Source organism: Athene cunicularia, assembly GCF_003259725.1.
Source record: "Athene cunicularia isolate RWA chromosome 1 unlocalized genomic scaffold, athCun1 chr1_part1, whole genome shotgun sequence".
In the NCBI taxonomy this organism is placed as follows: domain Eukaryota; kingdom Metazoa; phylum Chordata; class Aves; order Strigiformes; family Strigidae; genus Athene; species Athene cunicularia.
In genome coordinates, this window is record NW_020799091.1 from 22,758,114 (window position 1) to 22,781,350 (window position 23,237).

The 23,237-nt window shown below is 36.1% G+C and overlaps 1 protein-coding gene across 11 annotated transcripts in view; it reads left to right on the forward strand.

Annotated features, from left to right (window-relative positions):
* FRY (FRY microtubule binding protein) overlaps positions 1-23,237 on the forward strand; it is a 217,003-nt gene that overhangs the window by 121,051 nt on the left and 72,715 nt on the right. For all 11 annotated transcript variants that reach the window (XM_026849100.1, XM_026848436.1, XM_026849257.1 and 8 more), the window contains 14 exons: positions 1,856-1,963; positions 6,150-6,405; positions 7,502-7,684; positions 8,545-8,631; positions 10,306-10,565; positions 10,881-11,070; positions 11,829-11,953; positions 12,139-12,196; positions 15,495-15,586; positions 15,782-15,954; positions 17,881-18,041; positions 18,878-18,988; positions 20,976-21,130; positions 23,129-23,228. In XM_026849100.1, coding sequence (XP_026704901.1) covers positions 1,856-1,963; positions 6,150-6,405; positions 7,502-7,684; positions 8,545-8,631; positions 10,306-10,565; positions 10,881-11,070; positions 11,829-11,953; positions 12,139-12,196; positions 15,495-15,586; positions 15,782-15,954; positions 17,881-18,041; positions 18,878-18,988; positions 20,976-21,130; positions 23,129-23,228 — 2,059 coding nt within the window. The remainder of the gene's footprint in view (positions 1-1,855; positions 1,964-6,149; positions 6,406-7,501; positions 7,685-8,544; positions 8,632-10,305; positions 10,566-10,880; positions 11,071-11,828; positions 11,954-12,138; positions 12,197-15,494; positions 15,587-15,781; positions 15,955-17,880; positions 18,042-18,877; positions 18,989-20,975; positions 21,131-23,128; positions 23,229-23,237) is intronic.

Sequence of the window (23,237 nt, forward strand, 5' to 3'; positions counted from 1 at the left end):
TTCCTTTTCCATTTCAGGTCAGCAAGGAAGACTCATTGGTTTGCCTGCAGATAAAATTACCAATGGGACTTTACTGTTTACAACTATAAAATACAGTATTTTGCACTAGTTCTTAATCAAATTAATTTTAGCAATAATAGTTCAAAGGGATTTGTTTATAACCAAATTCTCAGATGAGATGTTGTATTTTATACTCTTTTTCAAGTCAGTTTCTGACACCTTCTTTCAAGTTCTATCTTTTAGGATACAGATACAGAGACAATTAATTTTTGAAAATAGTTTCCCCTCACTGTACAGTTTAAGTCAGTAGATTAAAATAATATCATTTTATTAATGTAATATATATCCAAGTTAAGTAGATAGGGTCTTAAGAGAAAGAATGGTATTCACTACAAAACTGTCCTTAATCATTGAATTAAGTAAGCCTAATGTCAGTTTATGCCTTTTCTGTACCAATTATTCCAGTGAATGCTCAGTGTTATTCTATCATTTTAAAAAATCTTACTTTAAACTTGTGAGATAGTATTGCATTCAGCCTTTCTCTGTGACTGAACACAGCAATACAGTATCCAAGTGCAATGTGCTCTGTTGGGTGGAGAAGCAAAGTAATGTAGTAAGCAGGGCATTGCACCAAGGTATAGGAAAAACTAGGTTCATTTTCTGTTTTGTCACTAATTTCAGTGTGGTGTTAAGCAGCTTACAATGCTTCTCAGTGTCTCTCTTTTTTCCCCCATTCTTCTCTGGTTCAACCAGAAGCATATTAAAGCAGCAACAGTCTTTCTTTACATGTTTATATAGTAGGGTCCCTAAATTGGTCCTTGCTCTTCTGATTCCTCCAAAGCATATTACAGGCTAATAATTAATAATATTGTGGGAAAGATTGTACAGTTTGAAATGCTGTTATGGTTTGGTTATTTCCTCTATACTCAAATCAGCTTAAATCATAGTAAAAAATCAGCAAATAAAAAACCCCACATTTTAGGGTCTGTCTGAAAGACTTCTTTAATCTACATTCTTCCAAAAAACATTGGAAACAAATTTTTTACAAAATTACAAAAAAACAATTGTGTCTGTTGTAAAAATAATCAGCAGCTGAAACCTGAGCTACTTTTATAAGACTGAAGCACTCACAACCTAGTTTTTGGTTCATGCTGAACTTTAAACTCAACCACTTTCCCAGACTGTGAGGGAGCAGTCGAGCCATTCCACAGATTAGAGCAGGCTTGATGCTACTAAAACATGTTTTAGCTGATAATGGTTGCTAAACGGATCCATCTTGGGAGGGGGTCAACAGAAACTCTCTGGCCATATTATGCTTCTTTTCCAGTGTAATAACGTGTGGTGGGCAATTTCCACAGATCTGTGCCCTATTGAGGGCAACAGCTTGGATCTTCAGTCTTGTTGTTTGGGCTTCTTATATATCTGCTGTTTTCTTTATACGACTGGTTTAATATAGCTGCAGTGTGATGGGGAACACCCCATTTTTTTCCCCATTGCCTCATCCAAAGCTTGCATAACACAAATACTGATCTTGATGGATGATTCCTCTGTTATAACTCCATCTTGATAAAACTGCCAGTTCCTCTCAGAAAGAAAGGACTCAGTAATAATTGATTTTTCAAGTACTGTATACATACAATGCATGAAAAATGTCAGAATCAAAACCATTCATTCAGTGAAAAGAATTATTCATGTTTTCTTCTTATTTTATTTATAACATCTAGCTTTCTCTCCTGATGTTCTTAGTAGGCCTCTGGCACTCCATTATGTCTGTCCCATTTCTGAAAAACTGTAGGTGGATCATTTAAAACAGTTACTTGTTAAGCTCAGTCAAAATTCTGTTTTAATTTTTCAGTGGTGAAAGAAAACCAAAAATTGATCTGTTCAGAACATGTGTTGCTGCTATTCCTCGTTTGCTCCCTGACGGAATGTCAAAACTTGAGTTGATCGACTTGCTGGCAAGGTAAGCTGTTCAAGCATTAAATGACTGCTCAGAGGGAACAGAATGAAAAACTGAGCTGCAGAATGTGTCACTGTTTCTTGGACAAAACCATATCCTTATAAAAGGTAATCTCTTATTAATGGATAAGACATAGAAGTCCTTAGTCATTGTGTTTATATTATAGACTCCTAATTTTAAATGAGAGTAGATAATGTCATCCAGAACTCCTTTCCATCAGTATGTAGGTTACAAGTTATTCACCGTTCTTCATTATATTCACCATTTATTACTTCTTTTTGACCATCATAGCATTCTGATTAACAGGAGAGGCCATCTCTTCTGTGTAGTGGAAAAACATGGAGATACCTGGTTAGTTTTGATTTATGATTCTCATACGTCTGTTTGGTAAAACAGAATGTGCTAGATGTGGTACCTTTCTAAAATTTTTTTAAATTTATAATAGTTACTTTAATTTTTTTTATTGTTATTATTAAAAGACATAAATTAAAAAAAAAAAAAATAATATCCTCCCTGCTTAGGATCAATTGAATTTATCTAGATACACTTCACTGAACAAGGTAGTCTGCAGCACATGACTGCTAAACCAGTTAGGTTTCAGGATGTCAAATCAGCGAACTACTGCAAATAATTATAACAGGTACTGGTCAGTACAGAAGAGTCTGTTACACTTCAGTTCTAGTATCCCAGTCAAAGTTTCCAGCATGTGTTATTTATGTAAACGTGTTAATAGTAGTAAATTGAGCCACGAGGCCCTTGCAGCATATTGCTCTCAGGTAACTGTGACAAAGCAATTTTTGCCACTCCGTTCTTGCTTTTGAAACATCTGTGAGGAATAGCAGATGTACAGCTAGAGCGTTACATGCAAAAGCAGTTTATCAAGCTCTGTGAACACCTGACTGCCAATGACGTACTAAAAGAGTGAAACAATTAATTCTGCTGGTAGTAAAGAGTGCAGTCAGACAAACAAGCCAAAACTGCAGCCAGCAGTATGTGTGCTGTGCTGCGTGGCCAGCTTGATTTCCTTGTGTTTACATCCTCTGCTGTAAATCCCTTGTGGGTTGTTTTAAATCATTATATTATGAAATTATAGATACCGTATTAAATAGTTACATCAATTCTGCTTAAGGGAAATGAAAAAGGACAGATTTTCCTTTAATCCAATATTTTAATTAGCTTTCTATCCTTAGTCATGGCCTTAACTGAGCTGATAGAGAGCACATATCCATTCTGGTCACATCTCTTCAATCACACATCATTGTCCAGATCAGATCCCTCAGACCCCAACTTAAGAAAGTTTGGAGACCAATGTGGATTTCTTCATAAATTAGTGCTTCCCTCCTTAAGTCTCACAGTTTTTGATATAACCATTGGTCTGTCTTTATCCTATCATCAAACTTCACACAGAAAAGGTCAGTTGTGATTCTTTAGCCACAATCAGTTTGTAAGCATTTCTTGGGTAATTTCCATGCTGGGAGAATGCAAACAGTAGGTCTTCTGGGTTATCTGACTCTGACTGTGAGAAGAAGTGAGACATCAAGAGTTGCTGAGGACAGCATCCTCAGCCTTTGCCCAACAAGGGGACCTTTGGGAAACTCTTCTCATCTCCTACATGTACTCAAGCTACAGCATCTCTGAGACTTTGATATGATTTTGAAAAGATTCTCCAGTATAAGCAAGGGAAATACAAATTAGGTAAAAGTAAGTGGATGCATAATAGGTTGGAAAGCAGTTAACAGACAGTTCATGGTTCAGGAGATGTATAGTACAGCAGGATCACAAAGTGAACACACTCAAAAAGAGTGATCTTCCTATGAAAAGGCAAATCTTATTCACATGTATAAATAGGAATAAGTCTGATAGATTTTTTTAAAAGTTCTTCTGATTGGATCAGTATCAAGGATGCCTGCTTTTGAGAACAATGTCCATACTGGGTCATTGTGGTTGAGGAAGAGACTGACCAGAGAACAATGGAAAGAAAGATCAATGGGTTGAAAGAATTAGGTCTATTTAGTCTGGGACAGCGTGGGCTGAAAACAGTCTGCAAACATACAGCTTCAGAGAATGAAGTAATAAACTGTTCAAGGAATTAATACCTGGCCTTAATGTAAGTCTCCAGACCACTCCAGCACCAGAGCTGCTTCTACATTTTCTGTACTATCCTATGTTTATTTGGGTCCAGATTGACTACTTCTCCCAGTTATGAAAAAGTAGTCCCAGGAGGTAAGTCTTTGCTGTTCTAGAGAATACTGCATTACAATGTGTCTTTTCTGGGTCAGAGACTAAAATCAATACAAGGGTAATAAACTTCAAAGAGGTGAGGTTTCAGTTCCTCCCTGGTTTTGAAAAGAATCTGAGAAGCTGTTCTGCCAGGGATTTGTGTGTTGCTGTGTTGTTGGGAATAGAAAGCTGTTTTAGTAAAGATAACATCTTTGGGTTAGTGGGTTCTTTTATTCACAGTTTGGCTTGAATTGTTCATCCTCATAACAGATGTGTCTTTCAGCGGTTTCCAGAAGGAGTCTGTAACTCAGCAGCTAGACTTTCTTCCAGGACAGCTGTATTCAAATTATAAGCTGTAAAGCAGATATCAAGTATATACTGTACCTTTTGCCCTTTCACTTCCCACTGAAACCATTCACTACAAATTTCCAAGTAGGTCTTAAATGAATCAATGTGCACACAAACAAACTAGCATTTACTTGCTTCCTCAAGCGCCCGTCATATAGTAGTAATACATTGATGCATTTTTATGCTCAATTCGAATTTCATCTCATTTGATAATGCCATTGTGCAGTAACTTGGTCTTAGAGAGGTATGTCTTTTGTATCCTCTTTCGTTATTTCTTCATGCCATTGTGGAAGTCATTTCACGGATGACTTAATCATAGTCTCGGGGGGGTTTGCTTGTTTTTCTAGTTTTGGCATTCCAAAGAGGAGACAAAAATGGTCCTTTCTTAGCACAACAAAATACTGTGTTTCCAAATTTATATAGAAAGTCGTGTGGTTATTGAAGCATAACAGTTATTTTTGGAGTCATATTCGCCAGGGATGATGTTTCATGTCAGTGGCTTTCCTTTGACTTAAATGAAATGTCCCCTGCCTTCCAATTAGGGTGCTATAATAAACCAAATTTGTTATGAGTCGCATCTCATCATACACTTACAGCTGAATGGAATTTGGTTCCACTCCATTTGGCTGTTTTGGGGTTTTTTTCTCCTAGCTTTCTGTCCATTTCTTTATAATGCATCCTCATTTTCAACTACATAGATTAAATGTAGATTAAATACTTCGAAATTGAGTTCTAACACACTGCAGAAAATTACAGTCTCATGGGTAATTAAAACAAAGTACATCATAAAGGCAGTGAACCAAAAATTACAGAACACACTGATCTGAATTTATTCTGCCAAGCTACCAACACAGAAGTGGTTTGATAATTTTTGTGTCAAAAGAAAGTATAAATTATTTTTGTGTTAAAAAGAACTTCAACTTGATGCAAATACAAAATGAAATAAAATTTTAAAATGTGTTCTAAAATAATTGCACCATTCTTCAGAAAGTCTTTGAGGGTGTCTAATGTGATTTTAAAACTATGGAAAGTCCTGACACTGTTTTTTCCCATTTCCCTATCCTAAGTTGTTTAAAGCGTAAAGCAGTTTTTTAATTCAAATGCTTCTTTGTATTTATTTTGAAGATTTGCTTTCAGTAATTGTGATTTTCTTCTTGGCTGAAGATTCGTTTTAACTGTTAGGCAGCTGTGGTGTTGTGATTCTTTTATACTGAAAGTAAGCAAATAAATACATAAATTATGTATTAATCTGTAAGCTTTTTGTTACCATAAATAAATAGAAGTCATTTTCTAAGTGAGTAAATCAGAAGTATACTTAGTTCAGGGAGACTGCAAAGTTGCCAAATAATGTACTTTAAAGATACTGTCTTCTAGAAGTGGAACAAAGACTTCTTTTGGATCCATAAGTATGTTCAGGCACTGCTGTAGCAAGAATTACAGTATAAAAACAGGTTAAGGGGGTTAATTGTGGTCAGTAATAATGAAACCAGGATAGCGTCGTTGAAGTTTACATTATCATTGGGAATTTTCCATCAGCATCAAGTTACTGAGAAACATATGTTCTTTACCATGATAAACACTCCTTAGATTTTTATTACCTGGCATTTACTTTTACTTATAGGCTGTCTATCCATATGGATGATGAACTTCGACACATTGCACAGAATTCTCTTCAGGGTCTACTTGTTGACTTTGTGGACTGGCGGGAGGATGTACTCTTTGGTTTTACTAATTTTCTGCTACGTGAGGTGAACGATATGCATCATACCCTTCTTGATACTTCCCTGAAGTTGCTGCTGCAGTTGCTTACACAATGGAAACTTGTAATACACACACCAGGGAAAGCTTCTGAACAGGCAAAAACCAGATCTGCAGAGGTATGAAATCAAGAGATCTGTGTCCTAGCATTTATACTAATTGAAGGCAGAAAGTATGTTCATTGGAATTGCTGTGGTTTAGTCACCTGAGAAGAATTCACTGCGTAAGATTTATTTAAGGTAATTAGTTCAGGTGGCTTTTGAGGACAGCTATGTCCTTATGTAATACAGCAGATGTTGTTATTGTTGAGCAACATAAGAGAATGCATGTCAAACTGAAATATGCACATCAGCAAAAGCACATAAAGTGAAGTAAGTGTATGTACATTTGGCAGAAGGATATTTTCCCAGGACTGAAACTGATTGATAATGCTACTGGGAATGCTGAGAAGAGTGAAGTGGATCTTCCTTTCCCGTAGCCATTTCATCTTGTTGATTCAAAAACATCAAAGAACCCAATTGTTTCTACAGCCTGCTGTCTCCATGTGTTACAAACATTCCTGGGAGCTGAACAACTTTGCTCCTGCTCCTCCCATCTGCACTGTCCCACAGATATTTTCATGATGAGAGATGATTTTCAGGTTTCTTTTCTCCTAACTCAATCACATTGGAAAAGTTTTCTTTTGTGCTAACATGATGTCTGCTTTTTATCATAGAGGACCATTAATTAATAGGTAATAATAGTATTACAAAAAATGTAGAAAAGAAATCCTCACATACATTTCACTAAATATTGTTACTCTTCACTGGTGGGGTCAGGTTCTAGAGACCACCTACCTAAGCTGTTGCCTGTTACAGGATCAAAGAAGGATCTGAGGACCTGCTGTCTAGAGTAGAAAAACTGTGAAGTCTTCATAGTCTGACATACCAATTCTTTTTTTTTTAGTGGAGGGTGGAACAAAGCAGGTAGCTGAATTGCAAATTAGAGGTTGGGGTTTGGCCAAAGGACTCTGCTCATACATTGGTTTTGTGGAACAAGATAACTTAAAGCATCAGAACTGGGTTGTTTGAGGGAGTATTCTCAGTCTCCTACTTCAGCATTTACATGGCCTCTGCATTTTATTTCTTTATGTGTCCAGCTTAAATAGAATGTTTCTTGGAGACCTGGTTTTCAAACAGCATCATTCCATTTTTCCCCCCTTGCACTGTTCTACAGTTGATACCGAATGGATCCAGCCACAGGATACAGTCTGAAAGAAGTCCCTATTCTAATGTACTACATGCAGTTGAAGGATTTGCACTGGTTCTGTTGTGTAGTTTCCAGGTTGCGACACGTAAACTAGCTGTTTTAATTCTCAGAGAGATCCGTGCTTTATTCCTGGCCCTTGGCCAGGCAGAGGTATGATTTTCCTTTTCTGGAACTTTGAATTAAAATTTTCCGAAGATAGAGCTCAAAACTGCTGTTACAGTTGCTTTTAACATAATTGCTGCAGTGTAGCAGGTATGAACTTTATTTATAAAAAACATTTGGTCTGAGTTTACCATTTCTTTTTGCCTCAGCACTGCTAAACTTTCAGTGTAGTCAATGATGTAACATTAATAACTTGTGCCCTGTACAAGAATTTGAAGGGTAGCATGTACAGCAACTTAATATTTTCTCTTGGCATGATGTGAATGTGAAAGATACTGTAAAATCTCTTTTTACTGCATGGATCATTTTGGTATTGTCAGGAATATAAATTTGTATTTGAAACATACCATTTCATAAAAAAACACAGCCTAAGACACAATTAAGATTATTCACATACATTTTCCTTGTATAGTAAAGACCTCTAAGTCTTTTTTATGGATATAGAGTCGTGTTGTGTGTTGGCGGTCACAGCTCAGTGAGCCATCTAAATGCCTGAGAACACAAATATGTGTGTTCATGGCAAAGGAATGCTTTAATAAACAGTAAGCTAATTTTTCAGTCTTTTGATATGAGCTATCCAGAGTCATTTGGGATTTTCTGATATGTGCTTTTGTTCAGTAAGCAGTGAGCTATAGCCACAAATTAACTTCATTTCAAACCACAGCCTGGAGTTGGTTCTGAGATTAATATGAAAAAGATAAAATGCACCTATCATTACCAGTGAACTTTTTTAGCCATTTTATATTCATGCCATAATTTTAAAGGTTCTGTTTCATGTACCAGAAAAATAAGAAGGGAAATAATTTTGTCAGGAGAGCAGCTAACTTTGTGTTTTCTGTGTTATGCAGGATGATGACAGGCCTATGATTGATGTCATGGATCAGTTGAGTTCTTCTATTCTTGAAAGCTTTATTCATGTGGCTGTTTCAGATTCAGTAAGTTCTACTTTACTGTTGCTGCTAAAGTTTACCTAGTGCATGGGCATAACAAATATCAGATATGAAATACTAAAAATAAAGCTGCTAGAAATCAAAGAAATCACACAGCTTTAAGGCTCCAGCCATCCAACCAGAGCTCCAAGGCTCCACAATGTCCCAGACAATCTGTTCCATGAAAAAAATCTCACTGTGGGTAGAGAAGATACTACCCATAGAGAAAAAAAAAAAAAATAAATCAAAGCTACCTAGATTCTGCACCTATGACCTGCGTCCAAATGAACCATTGAGAAAGTCTTATTTCCAGCACCACCTAATGCTCAGCATGCTTCTGTTCCAGAAGAGAATAAGCTTTAGCTTCCTTGTGTGCTCAGAAGTGGCCCTGCCTGCAAACACAAGCCTAAACTCTAGAGTAATTCACAGTTGAGGTGAATCCCTGCTTTCAGTCTCTCATGGGTTTAATGTACCTAACATGCCACCAGAGGAAGCAGAGATGCAGTAAGCATTTTGAATGAAAAAGTTTCAGCAGAACTGATACATAGGGCAACTTGGTTTTCATACTGTTTTAGAGATTAATGCCCTTGTCCAGAGAGCAGAAACTCTCAGTTTGGGGCACTCTTCAGCCTGATTAAGTTTAAAGCAACAGTCAGACCTTGCCACATGACTGCCCTTTCCTAGGGTAGGAAGAGGACATCAAACTGATGGTGGAAGACAGGCCACTGTGCAACTCAGAACAGGAAAATTGAAGGATTAGAAAATAAGCAAGCAAGAGACATTCTGACGGTGCAACCCAGGAATTAGAAAATTTGACTGAAATAACAGCACTTGGGTTTGGGTTGCATTAATAATCTAGCAAAGCCTGTGTACCTGGTTTTGGACAACTACAACAGGGAGTGGTAAAGTAGTGATTACTTTTGTAACAGTGGATGCAGGATGCAGGCAACTGTTACACCCTATTTGAGGTCTGATAAGTGAATAATAAGAATGCCCAAATACACGTGCTTTAAGTTTTCATTTCACAAAGTTGTTTTCTTAAGACAAAATTTAAATTACAGTAGAGAAAGGGTTTGTTGATATGAGAACCCTACTTGGCACTGAAGGTAGGAGGATTTAAAGTGGATTAAAACTGCTTAAGTGTCTGCTTCAGCCTCTTAATTCCCTACACACATACTCAAATGCCCTGATGAATTCTGAAGAACATTTATGAATAGAATTGGTATTTAGCATATTGCCATAGCATGCACGAGTCTTTATCATGGGCTAAGGCTCTGTCTGGCTGTTCAGACAATGAATGCAAGGACAGTCTATACCTATTACAGACTGCAACGTCATACAAGAGACAGTGGATGGGTGCAGGCAGCAAGAATAGAAAATAACAATGAGATTATATTAGTCATCATAATTGTTAGTTATCTTAGAGTTTAATGACGACTTACTGTGCTTTAAGGAGCTTTAAGGAAGAACCAGAGAGGAAATAATGAGGTAACTCTTATCAGCATTTGTTAAAAGTTCCTCCTGAGTGAAAGGGCAATATGATGGGAAGCATGAAAGTGTTGGCCTAAAAAATCCAACAGAAATTGGCCATGGAGCTTGAAAATACAGACAAGTACTGAGGGGGAACATGCCAGGGAATAAATGACTGTCACTGTGATCTTTTATATTTTCTCTCCATAGACAACAATCCCATTAACACACAGCGTGGATTTGCAGTGGCTGGTGGAGTGGAATGCTGTCCTAGTAAATAGCCATTATGATGTGAAAAGTCCTTCCCACGTGTGGATATTTGCACAGTCTGTTAAAGACCCATGGGTCCTCTGCCTCTTCAGTTTTCTTAGGCAGGAGAATTTACCAAAACATTGTCCTACAGCTCTCAGCTATGCTTGGCCATACGCTTTCACGAGGCTACAGCTGATAATGCCTCTTGTGGATCCAAAGTAAGGGGCAATCTGCATTTCATTTTTATGGGTTGTGTGATTTTAATACAAGCTTTTTTAGTCTCATGTTTCAGTATCGGTCCCTAAGTCCTGTAAGCTGCTACCCAGACATTCAGTTCTGAGTTTCATAATTGCAACTTGTAAGTTGGAAAACTAGTTTTCTACCTTCATTGATTTTTCTCATGTAGCCTGTCCTGTTGAATTGTGACTAGTGGATATGTAACATGTTTTATTCTCTTTTGAAATATTTTGAGATACTGTGTAATTAAGACTAGGAAATTACTTTAATAATTTTTATTTATTTTTAAATTCTAGTATTCCTGTTAATGCAAAGAAAACAAGTACAGCAAGCAGTGGAGACAACTATGTTACTTTGTGGAGAAACTATCTTATTCTCTGTTTTGGAGTAGCAAAGCCCAGTATTATGAGCCCAGGACACTTGCGTGCTTCAACACCAGAGATCATGGCTACCACTCCTGATGGAACAGTAAACTATGATAATAAGGTGACGCATCCTGTTTCAAATAAATTATTCATTTAAGAGAGTTTTAAACTGCATCTGCATGCAAAATCATATCCCAGTGAAAGTATTTCGGCTAGAGGAATATTTTGGTACATGCAAACTGCTTAAGGCAGATACTTGGCAATTAAAATATCTGTATAATCTATATCAAGATGATGTGTCCATAAATATTTGGCAAAAGCTATGTTTTTTTTTTAAATACCACTTTCTTCACATTCTGAGTGATGTATATTCAAAACGTAGAAGTTCTGGACATATGTGCTGAAGTTAACTTTAAGTTTGTCATCCTCTTTCTTTCCTTGTAGAGCACTCCAATTTGTAAATTTATGACATTATTAAGCAATAAAGACAGATTTCTGAATAAAGGTTGTATGCCTGTCAGAAATGAAGGAATATTATATGAAATACAGTTTCAAGTAGTAGCAACCTGAGAGGAGCAGTAGCTCTACAAATGCAATTACTGGAATATTTTAATGAAACAACAAATTAAGTAAATTACAATAATTTGAATGAAAGCAAAGAATTTTCCCAGATGTGTTTGCTTGATAGGCCTTATTGAGATGATTGTGGTGTAGCAGACATGTAGTTAGACTGCTGTATTGATATCCATAATTGTAAAATCATTTCAGCACATTTTAAAAAAACATTGATTCTTGGACAATGAATTTTTTTGTTAAAAAAAATATTTACTTAATCTTAATAATCCTGACAAATGTCAATAATTTCTTAATGTATTTTAGGCTATTGGAACTCCATCTGTTGGAGTCTTACTAAAGCAGCTAGTGCCTCTGATGAGACTTGAAAGCATAGAAATAACAGAATCACTTGTATTAGGATTTGGAAGAACAAATTCCCTTGTTTTCAGGTACTTCCCTACTTACCATATTCTCAATTATTTGCCTCTAATCCAAATGCATTATTTTTGTTGTAATTTAAGTATACTAAAATTTGTATTTGCACTTTATACATTTGATTTTAGGTATTGAATAAAATATTGATGCTTTTCAGAGGAGACTAGGTGTTGTTCACAAAGATTTTCTTTTACTTTAGGGAATTAGTAGAAGAACTTCACCCACTAATGAAAGAAGCCCTAGAAAGAAGACCAGAGGTTAGTTGCAGAAATTAGATGTACTAGTTTGTTTAAACTGCAAAATTAAAAGTAGTCATTCTGTCTTTTTGAAATACAAAGATATTCTTTTGTACTGAGGAACAAGTTAAGTTCTGTATGTGACAAGAAATTTAATAATTGTGTATAAGAACATAATTCCATAAAAACTTGATTTAATTTAAATTCTATCAGTGATGCAAAATGTGCAATATAAGAATCTATTCTGAGGAAAAATTTCCAGTCAAATATGGAACCATCTCATATGGGACTCGGATGTATTGGAAATCCACTTTCAGGAAATGGAAAAAATACCTTGTAACACATCTGGGCTATAAGCATATTTTGTAGCAGTGTTCAGATGCACTTTTTATTTTCAGGGTAGGGAGGGTCATCAGTTTCAACTTCAATGACCACTTTTTTTCATTCTAAATACAACAGGTTAACTGACAAGTTAATCAGTGTTTTCACCTTCATTATAGTACTCTCTTTTGTTATAATTAAAGTAGTGCTAGGAGGGATCTTGCAGATCATCTGATCTGTCCAAGGGAGGATGAAATAGTCTTGTGTCATTCCTGACAGTTGTTTGAACTGTTGTTAAAAACGTCTGGTGATAGACTCTATAGCTTCTGTAAGCAGTGTCGTCACGGGATGTGTCTATGCAGCTAAATGGGAAAGCTATGGGGAGGACTTCAGTACTGGACCTGAATTGCCATTCTGCTCAGTTTTCCCTCCCTGGCTCAGTTCTGGACCATTCCATGTGGTTCCAGGACAGAAATCTGGGATGGCTCTGGAAGAGCCTAGGAACAAGCCCCAGAATGTACCGAGCCCACCAGACACAGTCTTCCAAACTACCCCAGCTGCTTTTGCTCTGCTATGTGTCCCCTCATCCTCTACCTCCCTGTGTGCAGCAGCCTACAGGCCAAGTTGCAAAACCATTGCTCTGGCTGAAACACAGCCCTCAGGTTAGAGCAGGCAGTTTGTGATAAGAAAACAGGCAGTGATCATGCCTTGGGCCAGAGAAATATTGCATGAGTCCCACTAGGCAACATGGACATAGCCAGCCTTCTTCAGGTCTTCTGGAACAATGTGAATATGAGGCAGCCTGTGCTACTTGTCTTTAGGGCCACAGTCAGCTCTGTCTCTGTTTACCAGTGTAGACACAGACATTGTCTCCATGCAGCTCTGCTGAGAAGTCTGCGCGGCTGTGTAAAGACAGCAGCGTTGTTGCATTAAGGTTGTCCTCTACTCAGCCTTGTTTACTGAGTTCCCAAGCAATTTCAAACAGCATGTTCACTACTCTGTGCTCCACAGCTGTTTCAGTGTGGTATCATCATGGTGACCTGGTGTGCTGTCCCCATCTGCCAAGTCATAGTCTTTGGTGCAGAATGGTGGTCAGGAAGAAGTTAAATCATTAGTAGGTGGACTGAGGCTCTCAGCTACACACAATATGGAAATAAACAAAAATTAATTCACTTGGCAGACACTTCATTCACATTAAGTTTTACATGGACAATTCTTAGTAATTCTGTGTCTGGCAAACATTCACTACCATTTCCGCTCTGTGTTGCTTCACACCTCAGTTCACTTGTGTGCCTTCCATCTCTATGAAGTCATTGATTTGAAGATCACTTGTTTTGATACTGGGCAGAAACGGATTAATACAGGTTAGTGCAGCCACTTGCTCTGAATTTCTGCCCATGCATCACTGAAGACAACTTAGACTTGAAAGGCCTTTTCTGAAGACATACGTATCCAGTCTACCCTCAGGAAAGGAATCACAAGAATGCAGAGGTTTATGGTATGCTTGTGAAAGCAAATTAGCACATGGATATGTCAGTAGAGGAATATGAGAACAAGAGACTGCGATGCCAATTCCTGTATTGCTCCTGATACAAAGAACTGGGCCACCTTCCTGCAAGCAGAACCACCAGTTAACCCTGGAGTGACTGTATGGGTCGTGTGGCTGTAGAGAACATGGCAGACCCCCATGTCAGCAGACAGATATCCAACACATCAGAAATAACATCCTTGAACTGACATATGCTATGACTAGAAAGAGAATTACCAACACAGCCAAGAACTTCCGCAGTAAACTAAAATGGACATTACACAAGATCCACCATGTGGGCGCTGGCACAGATTTTGCCAGATTGCCTCTGATACTATTGCAGGAGGCAGCTGTGCCTGTTAAATACTATCTTACAATAAAACTGCTTTTTTCTCTACATGTGCTTCCTGGAAGCTTTAAGGTGAAAAGGGAAGAAAACAGGACTCTGAATGGGACAAATAAAATGGCATAATGATTTGAATAAAATCTTTGGCTAGGATGCTGCAGACTGCCAGTCCTGGGTCAGAATACCAGGGAAAGTATCACTTCCTTTTCCCAAACATCTACTACTGACCATTGACAGAACCAGAGTACTAGGTGAGATAAGCCCTTGATCTGACTCAGTATCGCTGTCCTTACATTCTGAAGAGGAAAATCTGTGCTTTCTCAGAGCTTTTCTTGTTCTGGCAGCAAATTCATTTGACTGCAATAGCAGATTTCTGACCTTCTCACATATTTTGCTTAGTGGAGATGCAGGATACAAAGAAACAAGTCAATTTAGCCCTTCAGCAAAGAACAGGCCTTGTTGCATTCACATCTTTCAAGGCAGGATAGAAGACAGAAAGGACAGCTTTCTAGAAAATAATGAGAAACAATGAACCAGTGAACAGTGCAGTCCTGTTCTGTGGGAGGAGTATGTTAACTGTGTGTACCACCACTGCAGTCAACACATCCAAGAGTGTACTAGAGCGGTGTCTGCTAGAAGCTAATTTCATTATGGGTGATCATAGAGCTGCAACATTGCCAAGTTCAAGAATGACTAGTCACTAAAATGTTTTCCTGGGGTCTGGATATCTGTTCTGCCCTTTACAATGCTTCCAGCACCCAAACTAGACAGTGTTAAGCTAACATGAATATCCTTGCTACTAAAGGTAGCATGTTTTATGGCACAGGAACCTTGAATATTAATTAATTTTTACCCAGTATTTCAATATTTCATTTTCACATTTTCAGTGAAGACTAAGGTAGCTGTTAACAGTTTGTTCAAAAAAGACAAAAATGTGATCATATTTAGTTCTGTGTTGGTGCATAATCACAGTTATGATGAAATATCAAAACCAATCAAGTTCCTTTATGAAGAAAATGCTTTAAGTGGAGTTCTTAAATCTCACTACCATACTGACATTTTTGAATAGTTTTTAATGTATGCACCTATGCATATAAAAATGGTTGGGTTTTTTTAATTCCAAGAACAAGAAACGTCGAGAACGCCGAGATCTACTAAGACTGCAGTTACTGCGAATATTTGAACTACTTGCTGATGCTGGTGTTATAAGTGACAGGTAGGACTATATCAGAAATACTGATCTTTAAGTGAAATAATTGTCAGTGTTTACAACACTGATTTTATGTCAGTATGTTCTTTGAAGAATTGTGTAATCTATCAGATATGGAGAGCTTTTTATGCATTTCTTCAGAAAGCTGTAGAATAACTATACTCTTACTGTGTATTAATGTACAACTTTCCTTTATGCTAGTACAAATGGAGCCTTAGAAAGAGATACGTTAGCCCTTGGAGCCTTGTTCTTAGAATATGTTGATCTGACTCGCATGCTTCTGGAGGCTGAAAATGATAAAGAAGTTGAAATCCTTAAGGATATGAGAGCACATTTCAGTGCAATGATTGCCAACTTGATTCAATGTGTTCCAGGTATGGTACTAAATTATTGCAACGTACAATGGAATTTCATTTAATATATGTATTGGAAAAGTAATTTTTTATTTCTTTTTTTTCTGTGCTTTTTTCACTTCTTGTGAATTGTCATATAATGAATGTAAAGGGGAACGTGGACAAAAATGTGTTCAAAAGTGTATTAAGAGTCAAATATAAAACAGTAAACCTTGATGAAGCTTTTAATATTCATATATAAGAATCACCTCTTTAAAAGCCCAGCAAAGAAATTGTCTGTAACCTGTAGGGTCTCCAGATTTCTTTGACATAAAGCCTTATTTTCATCCCTTTGACTTTATTGCCAGACTTTTCATAAACTCGGGCCTTGAAGAATATATTTGGGTGCAGAAAATGTACAATATTAAATGCAGTGGAAAACTTGAGGTGTTAAGACTGTATCCCATGTTACCTGACGCCAGTTGTATAGCAACTCCATCTGATTTCATGCTTTTTATATGTTGCAAGATCACTTCAGAAATGTAATGTGATTCCATTAGCAAAAAAAAAAATTTAAAGTCTGTTTTCAAGGCTTTTGTGTAATTACTTGAGGATACAGTCTGGAGCTTACTCAAGTCTATGTAAATCTACTATCCAGATCATTTATGACAGGACATAGTGGCACTGGTAGCAACAAATACAAAGGAATTCAAGAGCAATGTGAGGGAGTAAATAATGTACATATATTTTCATGTATGTTTCCAGTGTGCAAATTTTGTCAAAGTTGTATAGTTGCTTTCAGCTATGATACATAACTATCATACAATAGTTGAACAAAATAAGGAAAAACTGGCAACCCTGCTACTCTCATTTAGGACAGTAAAAAAATCCCATTTAAGTGAGTAGTGTCAAGTTATTAGCTGCTGATAAATGAAATACTGAATGTCTTTCCTTTATTCCTCTTCTAAATTTTGATCATTAACAATACAGAATGTCTCTAGTAGTTACTTTGCCATGAGTATTTTAAAATTTGCTCTTTGCAGTCATTCTCATATTCTACAAGGCACATGACCAAGACTGCATGTTGTATTAACTTTCCACAATGAAACAGCCATGTTATATGTTTTGAGATAATACAATAACTGATGCATTTCAATAATTCAGAGATGTATTTTATGCGAACAAGACAGCTTTAAAATATATCAATAACTAACAAGCCATAACATTTAGCTCCTAACAAACAAATGTTTATTATGTCAGTATCTATCATCTTTAGCCACTCTTCATATTAATTGCCATTAGTATTGTCTAGTTAGACATTGCTGGCTTCCAGCACAGTTTCTAGGTGAAAAATAATTTGCCAGTAGCAGTTTGCCAGTCTCTTTGGTAAATGTAGTACTGCCTCTTCTATCATGTTTTGCTTAGGGGAATTAAAATTATTACTTAGAAGATTTCTCTTATTTTTCTCCACATGGTTAAAAATTCATAGATTTTTTCATTTGCTCAGGTAATTTAGATGAAAATATACATCTTTGTCATAAACAATCAGGCACCAAGTTTCTTTTATTTCTTGTCCCTACTTATTACTCTATTAGAATAAGACATATGTATAGTTTGGGCTTGCATTCAAAGGATTGGAAAAACCAAGTAAATACTTGTCACTAAAGGAATGCAAGAGGCAGTGAAAAGCCCCATTCTGTAAGTAGTTTCTTGCATGCTGTTTATAAAGTCAGATGTGTATGTTTGTACAACTATGTGTTCATTCAGAACTGAAGGTTCTTACAAATAAGATGCATCTTACTTCTTTAGATTTTAAAAGGAGCTTGGATACTTTGGAGTAAGTGTATATTGAATAGTTATGAAAAACTCCCTTATTGTAGAAATTTGAAATTCATGTTATCATCTCTGCCATGTGAATGTGTATTTAACGTTAACAAATCACAACTATTTCTATTTCTGTTCACTTAGTTCACCACAGGAGATTTCTCTTCCCTCAGCAGAGCTTGAGGCATCACCTGTTCATCTTATTCAGCCAGTGGGCAGGACCTTTCAGTATTATGTTCACACCGCTGGACCGTTACAGTGATAGAAATCATCAGATTACAAGATACCAGTATTGTGCATTAAAGGTATTAAAGTTTCACTGTCAGAATAGGTAATAGCAATTTTCCAGTCAAAATAATTGTGGGGTTTATTTCCTTTTATTTCACAGAAATTTGAATTGGCATACTTGATGCAGAATTGTATACTTACATGGATATGTACAGTGATATATTATATAGCAGTATGACCCACTGAATTTACACATTTTTTTCTTTATAGACACTTTTCAGGGCTAATTACTTTCAAAACCAGAATGCATTTTAAAATTTTACTTAGCTGTTCATTAACAGGGTATCAGATTCAGTGAGAGGATCTTAGGCTCTGAACTTAAATATAGTACCAATTTAGTATCACATGCACATCTCAGGACTGACTCCCACACTTGCTTGGAGACATGCTTAATAATAATAAAATGCTTTTGCAGCAAAACCAGTTGCAACTCCCCCACATAAGTTAAGATGGGAAAATAATAGCTTATATACTTATATAATCTGCATTAATTGGTGTAAATGACTTGATTTTTGCAGAAAGATACTATTGAAACATCTGTGTATTTTGTTTTTGTAGCTTAATTTGTGAACACTGGGTAAAATGACAAAATATATCTTGAAGAGTAGGGAAATTGGACTATAGTATTCATTACAAAGTGCTTAAACTGAGCATTAACTTGAATCCAGTAACATCTGTAGCAACATAATTCTTGAGTTCTAGCAAAATCAGCTGTTGCCATTCTCACCATAGGTCCATCAAAAAGAAAAACAAGTGGCAGTCCTGTTAGCCTAGATCTAGGCTCAAATCGTTCTGAAAGGTTCATTCATGTTACTCTTTTGTGTAAAAACACTAAAATTTTTTGTGTTTTTAGGCCATGTCGGCGGTGCTCTGCTGTGGACCTGTATTTGATAACGTTGGTCTTTCCCCTGATGGATATCTTTACAAATGGCTTGATAACATTCTGGCTTGTCAAGATTTACGTGTAAGTACTCAGCAAAATGCAACATTGATGAGTAATTCAATCTCTTTACTGAGTGAAGAGTTTGTGACTGTAAGAACTATGACTGTATGCGATCTATTTTCAGCAGGAAACAACAGCTTTATGCAAAGTTCTAATAGAAAAGTGTAATTAATTTTAAAGCATTTAAACAGTAAAAGAATTACTATTCCTGAAAATATAATGTAGGTAAATAATAAGCTAAAAAAAAAATACCTTATGGTTCAGTGTTGCTTGCATCAGAAATTTAGGCTTCTCATCTGCTGATAAAGAAAAGTTAAAAATGGCATGATCTCAGAAATACTTGTATTTCTATTTGGAGTACTTCCACCCACCTGCTTGAAGTTTCTATGGAATAAGAATGGAATAAGATCCCTTCCTGCTTGGTAATATAGACGCTAGTGAAACAAATCTGAGTGAAAATGAGTGGGTAGGTCTTCCAGAGAAGTCAAGAGGATAAATGGCTCAGGAGAGGAAATAAAGATTTTTTTTTTTTTCATTTTAAAGAACATCTAATAGATTGTTCTTGCAATTTTCTCTTCCATTTCTGTGAAGATGGGTTTTGACTTTGTAACTACCCACTCATATTTCTGACTATCTCTTTGATTGAGGAGGACTAGATTGGTGATTTACATCAAGTGGAGAGAAAGAATAATTCACTTTGTGGTATCTTGAACTTTGACCTGCTGTTCTGCCTAAAAGTCTCACACCATCACAGATGACTGTGATTGCTAAAAAAATGCAGACAGCAAAACTTAAAGGCTTGTGGAGCAGCTAGAGGATACATGCTGTAGAAATGGTAATTGATTAGGAAAAAAAACATTTAGACAAATTAGAAGAAAGAAGGTATAACTACAGAGAAAATCTGTTGGAAAGTTGGTACGGATAGAGCTATAAAATTATATGTAAGTGATATGTATAATTGAAATACTTATGGATGTGGGAAAGAAACACAGAACAAGAAGAAGGAAAAGGTATATTTTTCCTCCTGATATTTTTTCATTATCATCAACAAATGTTATAACACCATGTCTAATTGGTCATTAGTATATACCACTCATAAAGTAACTGGGGACAAAAATTACCTTTTTTTTATTTGAAATGCAAAATCTGGATATGATAGGTGAAATTTGCTTCCCATAAATTAATCACTATAATTCATCATTAATCATTGTAATGAAGGACTGTACCTAAACTGCATTGCCTATACAACTACTTCAGATTTAGATGAGAAGGATCATACCAGGTCCAGTGACATTAAATATCATTTGCAGTCTTTGCAAGTAGTTACCTACACTTGGTGAGAGAATATTAATAGGCATTAGTGTTTGGTATTGCAGTACTGTCCTCTACTGAAGGACCACAAAGGCAGAGTCCAAGCTCTGGTTGTGATGTGTTTGTATCAGTGGTGGTACCAGGATTGAGTGATGCAAAGTGTGTAGGGAAAGTTGTTAGATTGCTTGCTGTAGTTGAATCAAAGATACAAGTTTTCATACTCCCAGGCTTTCAAAAGGTGTTTTTCTTTGTCTGCCTTGCTTCTGTGTTAGTCATAAGGATAAACATGAAAGTGTGTCACTTTATGATAAACTCTTTTATGAAATGAAGCAGGAAATAAACATTTAACAAGTCAGTTAACTGATACAAATAGAACTTGTTCAAGAACACCTATCAAGTGTCTTAGATTTTTCAAAGATTCTGCTTTTTTCCATGGTTAATTTTGGAAACCTCCTTTGAAAATTTATTTCATTTATATAGTCTTTGTACATACAATTTTCTTTCAAGTGAGGAGTATTGAAAACTGAGTTATATTTCAACTCTCTTAAAATAAATTTATGATAAATTTTCTGATTTCTTCTTGCTTACTTTGAATACTCCATTTTCCCCTTGTTTTGTCTATGTCACTCTAAGAATTTTAGAGAATGAACATATCTGATCTCACCAATCATGTTTTGACATGTATTTGCATGCTCAGGTTCATCAGCTTGGCTGTGAAGTTGTAGTCCTGTTACTAGAACTAAATCCTGATCAAATCAATCTCTTCAACTGGGCTATAGATCGATGTTATACTGGATCATACCAGCTTGCCTCTGGATGTTTCAAAGCCATTGCAACTGTGTGTGGAAGCAGGTATTAATTAATCTATTTATCTACACTTTCAAATGTAAAAAACTGGAGGTTCAGCTTGTGATGTAAAGAATTTTTAGTCAGACACTTACATTATAACCTTTCAAACAATTCCTGGGAACTGCATCACTTTATTTCCATGATTCTGAAAAGAGAGAGATGTGCCTGGTAGAAGATGTTCTTACTATATGTATATTTAAACTCTGTGGCATTTTTATGCTATTTTGCTCAGGAAGGTACAAAATAACCACAACGCTTCAATTTGAACACAGGTCGTTGGTCTATTTTCAAAGGTTTGGCATGATTTTTCACTTACTTTATAAAAGGAAAAATGTTTTAAACTTTACTAGCTTGAAAGTCATTATTTTGTTCTTTCTCTAACTGGCTTTCATTTGATTTGAATACCAGATCCTTTTCTGTAGATTGGTGTCATCATTGCTGCTAAACAAACACAAGGTACATGAAGACACAAATATAAATACTGCTTTTGTGTCAGGCCTTCGTAGAAATCTATCCTATTTTTTTGGTATTTTTTCAAGACAAAATTTATATAGAAATTCAATGGTAGTCTAAAAAAAAATAATTTGCATCTAATTAAAACAAATCTGAAAAATTTACTATTGACAAAAAATAATTTGGCAAGATCAACATAGTTCAATAGAGAAGTACTTGGGGTATATCAAATCCAAACAAGTGCTTCAGAATTTATCTGATTTGCCCTTACAGGAACAACTAGACCATAGATGACATTATACTGAGATTTTAAAAATGAATGGAATTTTGTGTTTGCAAATTCAGTTATTTTAAGAGGGTTTTTTTGTTTAATGACCACATAAGCATACCAGGTTTTCAGCCAGTCTTTTGTCCTCAGATTGTGTTACCAGTGCCACTGTGTCCTTAAAAATCAATCTTTCCCATACTTACAGTAAAACTGAGGGTGTGGTCTGCATGATTTACTTTGAAAGTCTTATTTCTATCAAGTTGGGGATTTTTATTAATATTTGAAAGCTGTTAACAGTTTTTCCTGTATCATCTATCAACATGTATAGAGAAGCCACTGCTTAAACTCCTTGTAAAATGAGCAGTGATGTATCTCATCTCAGTGATGTCCATCTTTCTACAAAGAAGCTACTTCCCTTAATTTCTTTTTTATTATTATTTTTTAAACTTAGTGGAGGAACAGAGAGACAGGTGTAGAGGATGGATTGCAGCTAGTATTTGGAATTACCAAAATATCCCATGCCACACTTGTGTTTGCCATATTTTTGAAACGAAAATGTCCAAATGGGTATTCTGCAGCCACCCAGGAGCATAGTAGCTCACATCAAGGATGAGAAATTCTGGTGCATTTACAAATCATCATGAGAAAGCAGAAACTTATTTAGTGAAAATCCAAATACTGTGACATAGGAATTGCTTTTCTAGCAATTTTCTCATTAACACTTTAATATAAGCATTTCAATTAATGTTGACTTTGTAGATAGTGGACTTTCTGAAGCAATTCTTCATGTTTACTTATTGAAAACAGTTTGGATAGAACGGTGTAACATCTGGGAATGTTCATGTCAGAGACAGTATATTTTCTCCAAAGGGACTGCTTTAACTACAGCTTGGCTTAAGAAGTACTTTATCCCTGGAAATTTTCATGCTACTCATCTTCTGTCATGGATGTTGGCCTGTTCCATAAACAGTTTATGTTATAAATTAAAAAGAATTGACAGTTATAGACACAGGTATTGCATTTCTCACTGTGGGCAACTCGGTGCATTCCTAAGCATTGGACTAAGGTAATTATAAATAATCCTTTCTTTTTTCCCGTTCGCCAGATGGCCCTTTGATCAAGCAGCGTGTATTCATAAGAGGTCCCTTTCCCATATTCTGGTGGTAGAACAGAGAAAAGAAAGATGACATTCTCTTTAGACCATATTGCAGAGTAAATCAGAGTGAATAGAATTGCATTCCTCACCAACATTCACAAAAATGTACTGTTTATTCTTCTAGGAACTATCCTTTTGATATAGTGACGCTTTTAAACTTGGTGCTGTTCAAGGCATCTGACACCAACAGAGAGATTTATGAAATTTCCATGCAACTTATGCAGGCATGTATC